The 17,485-nt window shown below is 32.9% G+C and overlaps 1 protein-coding gene across 5 annotated transcripts in view; it reads left to right on the top strand.

The window, feature by feature from the left end:
- Positions 1 to 15,258, top strand: part of LOC118264925 ((11Z)-hexadec-11-enoyl-CoA conjugase) — a 49,784-nt gene extending 34,526 nt beyond the window's left edge. For all 5 annotated transcript variants that reach the window (XM_035577589.2, XM_035577590.2, XM_035577593.2 and 2 more), the window contains exons 4-7: positions 4,411 to 4,622; positions 8,606 to 8,791; positions 12,665 to 12,834; positions 13,754 to 15,258. In XM_035577589.2, coding sequence (XP_035433482.2) covers positions 4,411 to 4,622; positions 8,606 to 8,791; positions 12,665 to 12,834; positions 13,754 to 13,866 — 681 coding nt within the window. In that variant the 3' untranslated portion in view covers positions 13,867 to 15,258. The remainder of the gene's footprint in view (positions 1 to 4,410; positions 4,623 to 8,605; positions 8,792 to 12,664; positions 12,835 to 13,753) is intronic.
- The last annotated feature ends 2,227 nt before the right edge of the window (positions 15,259 to 17,485 follow it).

The following is a 17,485-nucleotide window of genomic DNA, read 5'->3' on the forward strand; positions in this document are numbered from 1 at the left end:
TATTTCTTTAGCTTCCATCATGGAATTCAGAAATGCATAAACGCGAGTTTGCTACTTCAGACGATTTATTCTTGAAAAATCAAGACACAATCAGTTCTTTAATAACTTTGCTTTAAACTGCCAGCAGTTTATAGTGAATACATTAGTTATTAGTTATAACAGTGGTCTTGGTTGTTAGCGATACTCGTCAAATGAAGTCAATTGCACGTGACCTCTCGCCGGTCAGCCTTGGCGACGGAAGATCATAAAACAAATTATGAGTACACATACACATTACGAAGACGAGTATTGCGCATATGTGACGTCAGTCTAGATTTTCAGCATCCTATAAAGATGTTACATCAAATTACTGTTATATGAAGTCGTGAATGATAACGTAAACCCACTTTTCTGATCCGGAGCTGCGGACTACCTAGCAGGTTTACCGGGGCTTCGGTTCGAAAAGCAGGAGTAGGAACGAGGTGATTTTTAGTCAGTAAGAGTCTGACACTCCCTCTCGCCTCGCCCAAGGCGAGAAAAGTCATTGCATGATTTTCCTCCCTCAAAAAAACCCACTTTTCTGTCAAGTAACAAATGATTTTGGTTTTCTTAAGTCTCATTTTGCACGCAGAAAGTCAATACCTAATTATAATGATTCAACGTCTCGTGCCATTAACTTCTGACTTGAAAAAATCAGGAAATTTAACCCAATCGAGGAATTAATTGTACCCAAGAGCCGTTGCAAGGCAGTCGCATAATTTATGATCGCTCATTATAAAACCACTACCTAGATTAAGGAGGCAGTTAGAAATAATAATCACAAAAAATAATATTATTACATAGTTAAACACCTCAATTGTTTATGACTATGACATAATTGGTTCATTGACCCCTGAATTTGGCCTTGATGACTTTTGGACAATAACAATGACTAGCCGATATGTTAATTTAAATTGTAGTAGGTACCTATTGGGCATCTATTTGCGACCACTCGATTAGTTCGTTTTTATTGTAATGGCAATGATATAGATACTATTTCTGATCTGCTTCAGTAGTTTTTAGACAAAATAAGGCTTCAAAGACGGCAGTATTTGACTGTAGTTTGTTGTAGTGGCGAGCTTGTTATCGTACATTGGGCACAATTTCCGACTCCATACCACTAAGTTCTTCTCAACTAAGAAATTGGATTCGAAACCCCTAACTTTAATAGTCAGTCGCTTGTGACTTAACGAAACAGAGCCTGTAGCCAAATGCGATGGATTGACATAAATTTTGACAAGCACTAAAGTGTAGCGCTTGTCAAAATTTACGACAATCCCATAAAATTTAATTTTCTACTCTCTTTATAGACAAGCGCTAAATGGCATTTGGCTAGAGACTGACTTTCAAAATAAAGTGAAAAAAATAAAATTCTCCAAAATTTTAATCAAAAGAAAATACGTAGTTACGTACTAAGATCCTTTACAAATGTGAGCTTATTGCTATCATATGTATATATCGAACCCATTTCGATATTCCATTCAAATTTATCTTTATGATAAAGCTAACTAGGTTTCCGCCCCAGCCACACCCGTGTTGCCAAGGAAAACATGTAGCCATAAATATATTTTTCACTTTTCTTGACTTCTTATCACAAGATACTAAAATCATACCATTAAAAAGTACAAGAAAATAAAGAAATAATTTGCTTAACATACTTTCGCATAATATTAAATAACTTATGAAGAGAACGTAGAAGAGTTTACTCAACAAAGATATTTGTAACTAAAGTCTCATTTTTGTTTAATTTATTACACATTATTTAATAAAACCTTTGGATTTCGTACTTACAAACTTACGTAGAAAATCCCGTTAATATTATTGTAAGCACACTCATATAAAGAAAACACGCTTGTAATACTTCAGAAACTAACAACATATTCTACTAAAGTAACTTGCTAAAAAGCCTCATTTATTATTATTTAAACAATGTCTACATTCTGCTATTAAACTGAAACAAATCTCCAGAATTTGTCCACGTGTATGTAAAGAGGATATCTTTAATGTTTTTAGAACTCATGAAAGGATGTGTTTTCTTAGTAACCAAAAATTGTCTTTTCTATTTGTTAAATAGGATAATAACTCTGTTTATCGTTCAGCCAGTTGGATGCATGATCTATGCTTTCTATTTATTTTTTTATAATTCCTTCTGTATGTATCAGTCTATAAGTAAAACAGAGCTCATAGTTCCACTAGTACACAAGACAACTAATAATGTATGTGGGTGTTTCCTTTGTAATGTAAACCTCTGCCTATTTAAATAAAAGGCTTAATTTAATCGTCAATGTTTGTATAATGTTTACACATACGAGTACGTGAGTACCTACTTAGTATGTTGTACGAAAACAAAGTATAAATTTCTAAGCAGCAATTACTTAACCATCAACTCAATACTTAATTCTAACCTTTTGATTCGAAGAAGTTACCCCTTTAACCGAAACCGGTATGTAATTACTGAATGGATAATTCAGTATTTTCAACCTAATTTACTACTGTTTAAGTTGGTTTTCCAAATACATTGATTGTGTTACTATGTTTGAATTTAGATTTTGAAAACTGGAGAAGTAAGTTATAGTTTTAGTCTATTTATAGGAATTATAATAGCAACAGGTTCTGTTTCGTTCGTTCTTTTATTCTGTGCGAATATAGCTCTTACAGTCTGTATTAGGATGATACCCAGTCATTTGTCGTTCAAGGGGAAAGTTTGCGAGCTACTTTGGGAAAGATTAGCAAAGTCATGATGTAATATTATTTTGTAAGTTTATTGTTGTGTCTTCTGTTCTGTTGTTCTGTCTTGTGTGTTATGCTGGCTTCTAGCACCCACCGTCATTTGTCTCTGCATCACCAAAGGTTTGTCTGGGAGGAATGGCATTAAGCCCATGTCATGTACATACTTTGGCTATGAAGCCTTCAATAAATAAATACATATAAGGAATAGTGACCATCATGGAAAAAAATGCTAAAATATTTCCTTCTAAATCCACCAATCATCAGATTTGAAGATCATTATTGATATTTTATCGTAGACAATCTTCTATAACTGTATTCTAAGGGTTGTTTATTCTACGTATATTGTATAGGTACGTTACTTTTGATTCTTATAACACAAACATGTAAAAATATTTGTTCATCGGTATTTATCAATCCCACGGGGATAACACAAATACCTAAATACATACCAAAGATTGATTGATGAGTCTCGAACGACAAGTGCAAAGATAATTTTAAAATCGCAAAATTTAAAAAAGTATAAGTTTTGAATTTGTAAGTACAATGATCAAGTGATCATTGCTGTCAAAGGTTACTCTACTTACTTTTGAGACTGAAATGGAAGAAGTTATTTCTAGTCGTCAGTTTATTTTCTGACAAGGACGATCCAATGAGACGTTTACATATCAAACATCAGACATCAATCATCTTAGCTTCTACATCTTGGATCCTACAACTTTTAGATCCATATTAACTATTGCTCCAAATGGCTAGTTCTAAAGATCCTTAATTTAACTTAGGGCTGATTTCAATATCAACAGATAACTTTTATTCCTATGAAAAAATAATTGACGTATGACAGTTTTTGTATAGAAAAACTTTCAAAAATACAAAATTATTCCTCCGATCAGTCATCTGGTAGAAAATCGGTCCTAATACCTAATAATACTTATATTTATTGAAGTCCTTCGCTCTCATAACAATATATTTTACGTGGAAGTTGTAACATCCGAAGTAGTGAGCTAATGTAATTGCAACGCGCTGCCAATTCCTAAACAATTGACACATCAATGACATTGCTCCCGAAACGACAAAGAAAAACACATTCTCCTACTAAATGCAATTATTTTCTTCTGCTACCGTACGTTACCAGCGTAAAAACAATTGATACATCAATGATGTCACATCCAAAATAACAAGGACAGAAACATAATGGATTTTTGCTCACCCGATGGCGCAAATGTAGAAAGAGCTTTTTATATCCAACTAGCAAACCCGGCGAACACCGTTTCGCTTTTCTCTTACATTTTTTCTGATTTTTTTGCTATAAACCTCACAGAGCCCGACACCTTTCCAACAAATGCCAAACTGTAGAAATCAGTTCGTGCGTTCTGGAGTTATAGCGTCAGGAAGGAAAACCGAACTTATTTTGATATTATACAGCAGCTGACAAATATTTAACGTTTAATTAAGTGACGAATGAGAGGTGCACACTACCGCCACCTGGTGGGCAAAACTGCGATAGGTCCCATTATATTGTGTTCTTTTTCCAAATTCAAAGTTGACTTCTATTGTCTACCAAAATTGCAACAAATACACAAACAACACGTCAATGACCTGACTTCCGAAATGACTAGGACAGAAATATATTGTGTTCTTTTTCTAACAAATATTTTTTTACAGCGTGATATCTACACATGGGCGTTGGACCACAGAGTGCACCACAAGTATGCGGAGACGGTGGCAGACCCTCATGACATCAGGCGCGGATTCTGGTTCGCCCACGTCGGTTGGCTGGTGTTAACCCCTCATCCGGCTGTGGAAGACCGCCGCATTGCACTTAAACCCACATGTGCAGACCTACTCGCCGATCCAGTAGTCAGGTTACAAAAACAGTAAGTAATTCTTGTACTACCACAATTTAATTAGTAAACCTTTGGTCATCAGTACCTGTCTTTCTTCAAGCTGAAGATGAATTTTGATTTCATTTCTGTATTCTAATTTCTATTATATTGGTATTTCTGTATTGATTGAAAAAGCGTCACAAGTTTTAAATGGACACACGAAATGTGTGAACGAATTTAATTAACAATTTAATTACATAACACACTTAGAAGAATAGAAGTCCATCTGAAATGTACTTAGGTACTTTTTTTATTTTCTTCTTTCTTTCTTTCATTTCAATTTCCGTATACTACCTGGAATATAATAACCAATCCCCTAACAGTATCCCTAATCAAAACACTAGCTAAAACTAGATAACTGATTCAAGGAAAACTTGGTATTACATAATAGTTTTAGAAAGATGGAAGCACAAAAGTTCCGTGGTAATTTATCGCTCGACATGAATCCCAAATCGATTTCGAATAGTTTGGCGCTCTCAAAGAAGGCTTAGAATTTAGAACATCCCGTACGTGGTATCAAGGTTTGAAGAGTACGTTTTGAAATGTTCAAGTCTCTCTCTTTGCGGTGAGCATCGACAGTTGTAGGTTATTCATCAACACTCAAGTTTTACGGTAGAATGGGTTTGAAACTTCACCATTAGTTAAACTTTACTAGGAATTAATCGAAAGAAAAGGTGTTACGTTGATTGATTCAAAGACTTTTACATAACTGCTCCTTCGTTAACAACTTACGTGATTATTTACTATTAAATATTTATCATTACTATTAAATATTCAGTATTTTTCTCTTTATCGTGTGTGTTGTTAGGTAAAGTTAAATACATCTGTCATTACTTAGTCTCTTACTCTTAGTATCGCTGCTTGCCTAGCGTAGAGCTTAAGCAAACCTTTTTTATGTAACAGGACCCATAGTCTGGCAGTAGACTACGATGTGCTATTGATGTCGATTTACTAACCCAGTGTTAGTCATTCCGAAACTATTCCTGAATATTAACCAGTTTCATTACATTAGTATTATTATTTGCTAAAAATAAACGATATTACATATATTCTACACTGGCCTCGTCTAGTCAGTATGCTAGGATTTTGGGTCAGTTATTTCTTATTTCATATTCAATATTTATTTAGTTTGGTAGACATAGCATATCATAGTGTGTTGTTTGTATGCCAGGAAGAGTATTGACATTTTACATAGTTTTAGAAAATATTTATACCTATAACCTATTTGCAAAATAAATATCATTTATCATTTATCTGAATCTACATAGTTTTAGAAAATATTTATACCTAAAAGAAAAGGTGCTGTTGATGGAAGGTCTGATTTGGTGGATTCTACTCAAAGAGCCATCAGACCACCACAGATGGGGACCGGTAGGACTGTTTACCAGGGCTCCGGCTTGAAAAGCAGGAGTAGGAACAGGGTGGTTTTTAGTCAGTAAGAGTCTGACACTTACTCTCGCCTTGGCCAAAACTTAAGAAATAAATGGACTTTATTCTCTAAAAAAAAAAATTAATAAAGTTACTTTATTGATTCTTTTCACATAACAGATTTTCCCATTGCCGGTATAACTATTTAAATATTGCGAATTAAAAGGTTACTAACAAAGTATATAAAGTAAGTATACTGCCTAGGGACATGACCTATAAACCAATAAGATAGCTAAAAATAGGAAACAACGCCTAAATATCTTACTAATATACCCATTATAAATGCGTAAGTTTGTGAGAATATTTGTTACTCAATCACGTCAAAACGGCTGAAGGCATTGGGATGAACTTTAGACCAGAGGTAGGTTATATTCTGGAAAAACACATTACCCAATGTGTTATTTCAGAATATATATATATACTTTTACCGAAACCGATTTCCTGTGGCATAAAAAGTATCCTAACACCCATACCCTGTCTGTATAACAAATTTCGTCAAAATCCATCAATAGTTTCAGCGTGATTGACAGACAAACAAACAAACTTTCATAATTATTATATGTATTAGTGTGAAGAGTGATGTAAAATGAGATGCGTTAGTATATTTGGGTACGTTTCCATCCACATGCAAATGCATGCATTGCTTATTTTGATCTTACCCGTTCTTGTGCATGTAATATCACACGCCTAAAGTTTGTATGAACCATACGCGTGAGAAGAAAAATAAACTTAATAGTTACCCAAAAATTAATTTAATAGGGGCAACCTCAGATACTTAAAAAAAGTTCAGAAAAGATCAACGATATATAAAATATGTAAGTGCTATTATTACAAGTTATAATTCACATTAAAACAAAAATCTTTTCAGACATCTACAATGAGTCCGACAGAAACATTTTAACAATAAATAAAAAGTTTTTAATGTTTTATGTGTCGCAAAATTCCTTTGAACAAAATTAAACAAGTTATTAAACGGTTATCCACCCTTAAAAAATGACTACAACTTAAAATAAAATACTTTTGTCTAAACGAACTGTTGCCTTGTTTAGAAATTATTTCTAAAATAAAATAAACATAAGTTACTTCTTAATACAGAATGTATCGTTCTTAGTACTTACTCGTATCTATAAAGAAGTCAGTAGCTAATGATTTAAATTAAATTTAGTCTTAAGTGACGTTTATACTATCCTAAATATAAGTTATTCAGACTATCAGGAACTTCGCTTTAAAACTATATGTTGTATATTTGAGTCCTTATTTTCATTAACCTAAGTTCAGCAAAAGGAATTCAAAAGAGAACTGCAACTTTATACTTACCTTTTGAGACTAAATGCACCAAGTCTTTGAATACATACAAAGGTATGTCCTTTGAACATTTCACTAGATATTTAGAAACAGGCAAGCTTTGAAATGAATACCTTAGGTGCTGCCTGTTTACTGGTCTCAAGTAGCCCAAGTTTAAAAGTAATCATTACTCACATAATGTAATCATTACTCAAACAATAAAGTAATCATTACTCACATAGGTTTAATTAAACTTGAAATAAATGCTTTGATAGTAATATGTAATTCGTAAAATAAAACCATGATTAAAACTTTAAAGGATATAATCGTTGCAAATCATTTGCTTTAATTAATTATTACATAGCTATTGGTTTGATGGGCGATATCATGTTCGAGTTATTAACTTTTTTTAGACCTCAATTTTTATACTGTACTTAAAGCATATTCATAATTCTTCTATTTTAAAACTGATGAAAAGTAAACGTTATTATGAATATGACCACCTCTGAAATCCTTTCAGGATTACGAAAGGCCTGAAATTCTGTTACGTATGAATACGTAATTAAAGCGTTTCAATTTACAAATTACTTAAAACCTATGCATACATTGTATAAAGCCGGGGAACTTAAATGGAAATGCATTTATTGACTCTGAAAACACTATTTTAAAAAGCAATACGATTTCATTAACAGTTAAATACTTGTAGTTACAATTTGCACTCCACTCAGCTTTATTAAACAACCAACATAAAACTAAGTACATTATCCACGTATTTATTTATTTATTTACTGTTGGTTACGATATATCTATCTGTACATCTCATCAGCTATACATCTATAGGTACATTATACATGATGGACATAGATATTATTGAAATCGTAATTAATAGTTATCTGTACTAGTATTACACAGAGGAAAAGCTGCATCTTTACTGAGCAACATAAGTTATATCGTATTTCAAAAAAGAAATTGCCTAAGTCACTATTCCATGCTGACAAATTCCTGAAAATTATAATTATAATCATTTTTATCGTAAGTAAAATGTGTGTTAAACCTATTTATTACCCAGTAAGCTGTTACTTAGGACTTCGCCTTCGTGGTCAAAGGAAAAAAGTGACGTTTTAACTTTATAACTCTCCAAATATCGCCAGACACAAAAATAACACCGTATCATTTCACCAATACAACGCCAAGGCATTATTTTACGTCCATAACAATAATATCAATACATAAGATACATAATGCTATATCATTTGTTTTAGGTTCTTCATTCCATTATTCGCGTTGTTGAACATCGCGATACCTATCTGGGTGCCCTGGTACTGCTGGAATGAGACCCTGGTGAACAGCTTCGTCATCAGTTTCGTGATGAGGTTCACCATCACGCTGAACATCGCCTTCTGTGTCAACAGCTTCGCTCATCTTTGGGGCAATAAGCCTTATGACAGGTAAGAGACGCTGAATTTTGTTTTTAAATAGTGTTACTTTTATTTATTTGGAATCTGCTTTCAAACGGTTTTATTTTTTAAGCTAAGAGATAATCAACAGCACTATTGGTTTAATTTTAGAAACCAGATATTTTGGTTCTGGTTATTTTACATTTCTTAATTTTCTTTTTTTTCTATATTCAGTATTTCTTACATAACAAAGTATAGTTTGAAAATTATAACGCAGGTAGAATAGTAGGTTATAACGAAGGTTTGGAATCTAACTTGTTGCTAAGTCTCAAAATACAGGTTTCAATTCAATTTCAAACGAAAATAGACATCACTTACTCACGTAACTGTTTGACGAGGAACTCAGTTACAGTATCAGCGCGACAACTTCCACGTCGTGTGTCACGGAATGCTGCTCATGAATATGAGACTCTAGCATGGCTTGAAATTAGTCGAGTGGCTCGTCAAACGGTTACGTGAGTAAGCCAATAACATAATAATTAATATAGTATGTCTCACGAAAGTTATAATAAAATGACAAAAACATATTTTATATTACCTTCAGTTCAATATTATTTCAAGGATACCGTGTAGTAATGATGTTATTTCCAGCCGCTTCATTACGGTTTACTATCCATAAAATAATACTTACCTAGGTATAGGAAGTACAGCACACCTATTTTACGAGCAATATCGTAAATTGCTGATATTGTCGGCATTGTTTTTCATCGTATACACCGCACAATACTACAAATGAAACCGAGCATTAATATCATTTCTCACGTACTTCGTATAGAGTTGTTTGTTTGTGCACAATACCTGGAGTTTATTGTCTAGTATATAAGGAGATTTGGACTTATTGATTAAGGAAACATAAGACGATAATAAAGTTCTGGTAGATCCAAAACACGGTAGATCTCTACTTGATAATTATTATGGCCAAGTTAAAATCCCGTGCAGAATCGCAAATACTCGTAGTCCAGCTTCCTTCTATACAACGTGTAACAAAATACCCATACACATCAAGAAGCCCTGATAAATACAGGTGGAATAGAATCTCTTCACAAAGTTTCAGCTTAAAATACGATTTAAAAAAATTGTTCCAAATACTTGGTATCGCATAGTTCTTGATTTCAAATCATACAAACGTGTCACAACACTACAGGGATCACTCGCTAATATTACGAAACATTTCTTCTGTCATGAGTTTAATAAACCCTTCCCGTATCGTTTGTTATGCTATCTAGAAACCGTGCAATTGATATGTATACCCCCTTTTTGTTACACGTTGTTTAGTGTGTTCGGCCATAGTATACAGAAATTTATAATATTATACTATGGTTCGGCGCTCTGATTGGTTACTTTATTCGAGCCGGCCTAACAGAATTTCGATTACTTTAAACGTAAAGCAAACTCGTACTAAGGATACTGAACATTAACATTCATCAATTTTTTTTCTCCATTCAAATTCGTACATTGTAGTCCTTTTTAATTTTGATCCTTTTCAACATATTGACCCCACCACTAAAAAGGTTTTCAATATACTTTACCTACAAAGGGTCGTCACAGTTTTAATCAGGTCATCCCTTGAGTTGTTTGCCTCTATTGATGACCTCTTGTTATCAGACCCTCGATGGCCTTTTTGTGTAAATATCCGTAAAAGTATCTCATAAAAATCAACGACATTTATTCCTTAAAAGATTATATAAAGAAATAAAATCGACTTTAAGATATTTCTTTGACAGTAAAAAATAAATTCAAATATTATATATTTTTATTAATTTCCAACCGAAAAAACTTTGCTTTTATAAATCCGAAACCGATTTACTTTTACAAATCAATCTCGATAAAAAATATTTATATTTTAATTTCTTGAATAACATTATAAAGAAGTCCCATGAGTGTAGTCAGTAAGTCGAATATAAGTACATGAGTACACAGTTTTACAATTAGACTAAAAAATATGTATCCAATCTGAGCTCAAGAGTGTGTCGAATTAATCGAAAAATGTTTCAGTACTTACAAATATATTTCGTGAATTCGTTTCGAATAAAACAAATTGACACGTGTAAGAATCGACCTCATTCAATATTTTGAAAAGGGTTAAGGTTGTAAGTTTGGCGAACATTAATAAACGAAAATAAAAATGTTTAATAAGGAATATTATCACTTCTTTACGCTCTAGAGATTCTCTAAGCGTTAAAGCTTAGAAGTAGATAGCACTTCTTAATTACTAAGAACTGACTCGAATTGTGTATAAAAGGGAGTACTTGTCCTTCGCTCTAGTCGAAGTTCCCTACAGTCGGGGCTTTGTTAGCGAAGTAGAATAAAGTCTATTTATCTACTAAGACTATTAAATACAGAGACAGAGACATATAGGTCTCCTTTAGACCTTCTTTCTTTGAAATCTGTGGGCTTAGTAGTAGTAAAGCAAACTACTTTATGTTGAATGAAAACGATACGAGAGCGCGTTCGGCGCTCTGATTGGCCGGTACGAATGAACTAACCAATCAGAACGCCGAACGCGCTCTCGTTTCGATCTCGTTAAATGTAAAACAAACTCATACTAAGCCCTCTGATTTAAGTACTTAAGATCGGATTACATAAATTGTAATCCGATCTTAACGTACATGTTATACACGTCCCTAAAAATATGGATATTAATTACGAACATTACAGTCATATTTACGTAAAAAATATGTTTTACTGTTTTTTTTTTTTTTGCTATAATAAATATCTGAAGCACAAATGTTTATCTCTAAGTAATACCAAAGTACTCTACACAATTTTATTATTCAAGACAAGCTTCGTAAAGATTTAAGTAGTTAAATGTTTGTCTTCTTTGGTAAAAAAAGATATTGAGAAAGTTTTACAGTTCAAACCTAGACATTTTTTCAATAATTTATTCCTGACATTTGTGTCAGGTGGAAAAGTATTTTATTTCTTTTTCTTTATTCAACTTAGATAATCACTCAGACATATATTCAACAGCAATTTTATTGACTGAAGTTCGGATTTAAATTGTATATATGTAATTGTATATGTTGAAGATTGTAGACGTCTGTCTGTCTGTCTATCTGTCTAGTTATCCTTGCCAAGCACTGCTAAATGTAATTGACTCTTGAGCTATCTCTTGCGCGTACTTGAATTAAGTGGCTTACTGTATTAGAATAATTTGAGTATTAATTAACTTTAACAAGTTCTTAGACATGTATTTGATACTCCGTTGAGATTTAAATAGGCATGGTTGATTTCTTAAACATTAAAATAATTGGATAGGTACATACATACATACACAGATAACTTCACGCCTGTCTCCCATGGGGGTAGACAAAGCCAATGGAACGCCAATGGCTACGAATTTTACATACCTCTTTCGTTTCATCAACAGTCGTCAGTCTTTTCATACATGCTCGTCGGTTAAGGGTACTTTTAATTTGGCCCTTATTTATATGGGTACACCTGCACAATTAAATAGCTGGGCATAAAAATAATAAATATGTCTCCGCTACCTACAATCCGATAATAATAATGGATTTCTTATTGACTGTGATTCTGGTTATCAATGTCATTAAAATTTATTCAACTGCACTAAAACTATTATAGTGAACTAGAGCCACGAACTTCACCAAAGGGGTTGTTAGAGCCCTCTTCTTCCCTCTCATGATCCGACACTGACACGATTGGAGATGACACCCAAAGAATCAATGGGTTTCATGTTTTCCCAGATGGAGGCTGAAACACCGCCTTTGCAATTATTTAGAAGAGTAAATATCTAAAACAATATAGTATGTCTACCTGTAATCTGACTTAGAATATATTTACTAGTTTGTTAGAAAGCAAATAATAGGACTTAAAAATGTATATCTTAATTTTTTTGTACAGATTCGTGAAATCTGTGGAGAACAGTATTGTGAGCTTGGCAGCCCTGGGTGAGGGTTGGCACAACTACCACCACGTGTTCCCATGGGACTACAGAACTTCAGAGCTGGGCAAACTGAACATCTCCACAGGGTTCATTGACTTCTTCGCCAAGATTGGATGGGCTTATGATTGTAAGTATTGTTTCTATATTTTAGAAAATAAAGTGTAAATTATATCTGCCTTGAGGTACACATGCTTTAAAGTAGCATGCTAAATATGGATTATACAACATTTATATAAAAAAATAATGAACCAGTGTAAAACGAAATATTTGATAATTGATAACTGATTTCCGAAAATAGGCCTAAAGAAAGTACTATAATACAAGTATAGTAAACAGAAAACCATTTTCAGGCCTCAAATTAAAGGCCTTTGTGCTATAATGGTACGTCGAAATTGACAGCAGATTGGCGACTAACGAGGGCAAGCTACGCTTTAGTTTCTAACACCTCGTATTTTAACATAAATAATATGTGTCGATATGTATGTAAAATATCGAATCGAACCTCGAATGTCGATATGTATGTAAAATATGAATCGATTCTTGAGTCGCAGACAGTTTAATTGGGCAAAAACTCAAAGTGTAAAAGAGAAAATCTTTTATTGCCTATTGCCAATTTTTTGTGTAGTTACATGTAACACAATTTGAAAGTTTTGCACAGAGATGAATGGAAGAAAGGTAAGGAGGCCTTTGCCCTGCAGTGGGACGATCACGGTTGATACTAAAAGAAAATTAAAAAAAAAACACTCTGAATTGTAGTTATCAGGCACAACATACTTAGTATGTATAAGTATCATAAATGGGGAAAAGTCGGTGATTGAAAAGTAAGATTTTTCAGTTTTATTATTAACATACGAGTATGCTTTCCTACAATATAAAGTGTTAAAAGGAAAGCAAGTTTCGAATTTCATTCACGGGTCGAACAAATGATTATAGGATTATTTCGGAAATTCTCAGTTATTTGTGTTTAGTCAACCTGTACTATATTATGGACCTCAAAACAACTTGTTTATAATTATGTATAAACATGGTGATATTTTTTGTTTCAGTAAAAGCCGCTACCACCGATATGATATCAAAGAGAGCTAAGCGCTGTGGAGACGGAACTTTTGGCGAGTCCGAAGAGCCATACCCAACGGCAGAAAAACGTCACGCCGAATGAAATACTTCCAAATATATCCCGAATCTTGTACAAAATATAAAAAAATACTTTATTCGAGTAATGTTTATCTATTCGAATAATCCAAAAGATAAATATACAATCCACAATTTTTATAATGTATTTAAAATTATATAATCATATTTAACACATACGAGTTCGTCTTTTGTACAATTTGTGTTTGTCTTTGTTAAATACTAATTGAGGTGAAAAAGGACCACAGCCTCAAATTCTGTTTATTTAACACAAATAAAGTAATTTAAAATTTTAATTTCAATTACGACCTGTCACTCTCATAGAGGCACACAAAAAAGTACAACTTTTTGCTACACATAGCAGGGGAAAATAATTCTTCTCTCATTCGTAATAAGTTAGATATTGCCATAATTATCTTTTACGCTATGCTTGCTGCACAGGGTGATTTTTATTCTAAACCTACCGACGTTAAACTTCATCAATATTTTTTCTAATACATTAAAATCTACGGTTGGTAGTACTTATTGTTGACAAATAATAAAATAATTATTCATTTCAGTACTTATTACAATCAATAAAGTACTTCAATCGAAATAGTTTCAATACTTATTGAATGTTAGATTATTATTTAATAAGTACTTATTATTAATAATACTTTTGTTATAGTGACATGAAAATATATTTTGTTAAACGCTTTAGTTTTGTTAAAATCCTTACCAACATATTGTTTTGTCTAGACAATATTTTTGTTAAAACATTAATTTGTTATTGTTAAACTTAAGTACAAGTATGAATACTGTGGTGTAGATTATATTATTGTTAATAATATTTAATATTATAATTATAGATACAGTCGACACTAATTTCTTAAAGTTTTTGTTAAAAACAAGGCGCGAACTTTGAGGTTTATGTACCTGCAGCCATATTGTGTTACTTTATGTCAACTGTCATTTTGACAGGCCGCCATCTTTGATTTAGTTCACTAGTTGAATTTGTACGTAACACAGTTTGGTAGATTTATTTGTTAAAATTAGTAGATATTTCGTTTAATACTTATAACTAAAGAGGATCAGGGTGGAAAATATATATTTTTATAACAATGTCATCCATATAGGAAACGATATACCTCGACAACTACGATATCATTATGTCTTCATAAATATGTTCATTTATTTGACACATTTTATAATATAAAACACTATATTTTGACGTACCTATATAAAAAGATAATAAATGAATGTGTGATGCTTGATCTGTTCATTAATTCTTAAAGGATTTTGTGAGATATTTTTAGACTAGAAGTGATAAAAAACATACCTATATATTATATATGTAATTACGAAGTACCAATAAAATTGATAAGATCAAAATTATATTATATTATTAATGAAATAAAGGTGTAATGTTTAATCATTTGAACTGTGATTTCAATTTTCTGATTTCTCTATGATTACGACGTAAGTTGACCCGTCGTATGCTGAAGCACTGATCAGTGCGAGGCACAATGTGCATTCTATTGTTCTCTCATATACACGCAGACGAAAGGTTAAAGGCACAAAATACTGTTTATGAATGACTATTTTTGGTTTACTGGCAGCTAGTTTAGCTAGTTGTCCGCTAGGTACCGGATTCGATCCCCGCACGTAGTAAGTCTTTGTGTGATCCATAAATTGTTATTTCGGCTCTCGGTGTGATAGAGTAAGAGTTTGAAAAGCATATTATAACCATCGGTTTTCAGTAGTTTCTTGTGTACTTTTTTACCTGAATGTTTGTGGAACTTGCCCGGTGACACCTGCGCAGACCAGGTGAGGAAGGTAACCACAAATCGAGTTAAGTAACTCTTACTTAACTTTCATTATTTATGATTGATTTTTACATATGTTTTGCATAGCATTACTCTGAACTGATTTAAAAAGCAGACGCTTGCCATGGGCCACAACGTTTATCAGACACTTTAAAGCTCTAAAAAATAGTGCGCCTTACAAAATTGTAATAGCAATATATGAAGTCCCTGTATCATTTCTAATAGCAAAACGTTCTGCATTACTTAAGAACCTACATTCCTCTAATCCCACAAATATAATATTTTTATGGAAGTTTGTAAGGAATTGTGTGGTTGTTTGTTATTCCAACACGCTAGAATGGCTGAACAGATTTGAGTGAATGCAGATAATTCCCAACAATAATCAGCCATGTTATGTTTCTATTTAATATTTTTTTTACAAGCATTTGAGTGCAGAAACTGGTGTTTAACAATTGTTTACAATCCGATCCTAAGATAATTGCCGTAAATATTTTGCCAGGCGCTAATTGTTATGACTTAAGTTCATTGCTCTAATAAGAATACCAGTCAAAATATTTTCTCAGTATCTATTAGTTTTAGGAATCATGTCACGTACTTAGGTAGCATAAACTTCGAATAACATCACAGAGCTTTATCTCTTGTTGTTATATTGTTTTTGTGGTGTTTCATCCTAGGATTCGTCTTAATGAGTTTTCTTCCGCAAGTAAAACAAACGGCGCGGCGGTAATACTTACTATCACCGTTTGTTTTAGATCAGCTCAGTGGATACCGGCAACACCACCAGAGGGAACCACCTCCGGTAATATTCATTTTATTGCATTAAAAAAATGATATTTTTAAGCACCTAGCTTCACTGACGGACAGACTGACAGAATATTATTTCTTTATTTGTTGTCATTTTATGGTTTAATTGGAATAAATGATTTAACTTTGACTTTGACTTTACTTGAACTTTTCAAAGATCAAAGATAATCTTCGAATTTGAGTTTTAATTAACTAGTTAGTAGTTACAATACAAAAAGGCTTTCAAAATATGAAAGGCAATTGTGATCCTGAAAAATAACACCCAAAACCCTTGTTTACTGTGAAGATCCCATTTGACACAATAAACCTTCAGTGACAATTTCAACGATGATCTCTCATAAGTGTTTATTGACAAATAAATATCGGAAAACTACTTTGTTTGTTTCATATCGACATTATTTTATCAGTACACCTTGTAATGGGAAAATACTCGTAGCTTCACTTAAACTTTTTTGTTTTGACTTTAAAAATGCCTTCCTGGTGTAATTTAAATGAATGATCTTAACTTTGACTGTAGTATCTACACATGCATCATGGTAGCGTAGCGTGGCTTGGTGGGGCTTATAAAAATTTTTTTGAGGAGGGGAAAATCATCCAATGACTTTTTCCGCCCTGTCTCTCAAGCCTCAAAAAGGGGTCTCACCTATAACAGCGAGCCCATGTTTATGAGCTTATGATGATGTTAATTTTCCTTCAATTGCTGCCAACTTTTGAACGTCAAAAAAGGAATTGATTTTTTCGCGTTTTGAAAGCTTTACGCGAAAAAAAAATTGATTATTTGGACTTTTGTAGTAGCCCGAGGGCCCCGTATAATTGATATGGCGCTTGCTACGCCCCTGATCAAGGATAGAGTATGACTATCAAACAAGATATTTCTGGTTGGATTCCCTAGTCCCCGGGTGTAAAGTATTTATTATTCTACCACCACCGCTGCATTCTCCTTTGGGAAATAAAAGTCATAATATTAAGTATTGTGTTTGTACACATTCGAATGTCGGAATCAAATAAAAGTAAGATATCTGTGTTATAAAACGTGTA

This window comes from Spodoptera frugiperda, chromosome 28, assembly GCF_023101765.2.
Source record: "Spodoptera frugiperda isolate SF20-4 chromosome 28, AGI-APGP_CSIRO_Sfru_2.0, whole genome shotgun sequence".
NCBI lineage: Eukaryota > Metazoa > Arthropoda > Insecta > Lepidoptera > Noctuidae > Spodoptera > Spodoptera frugiperda.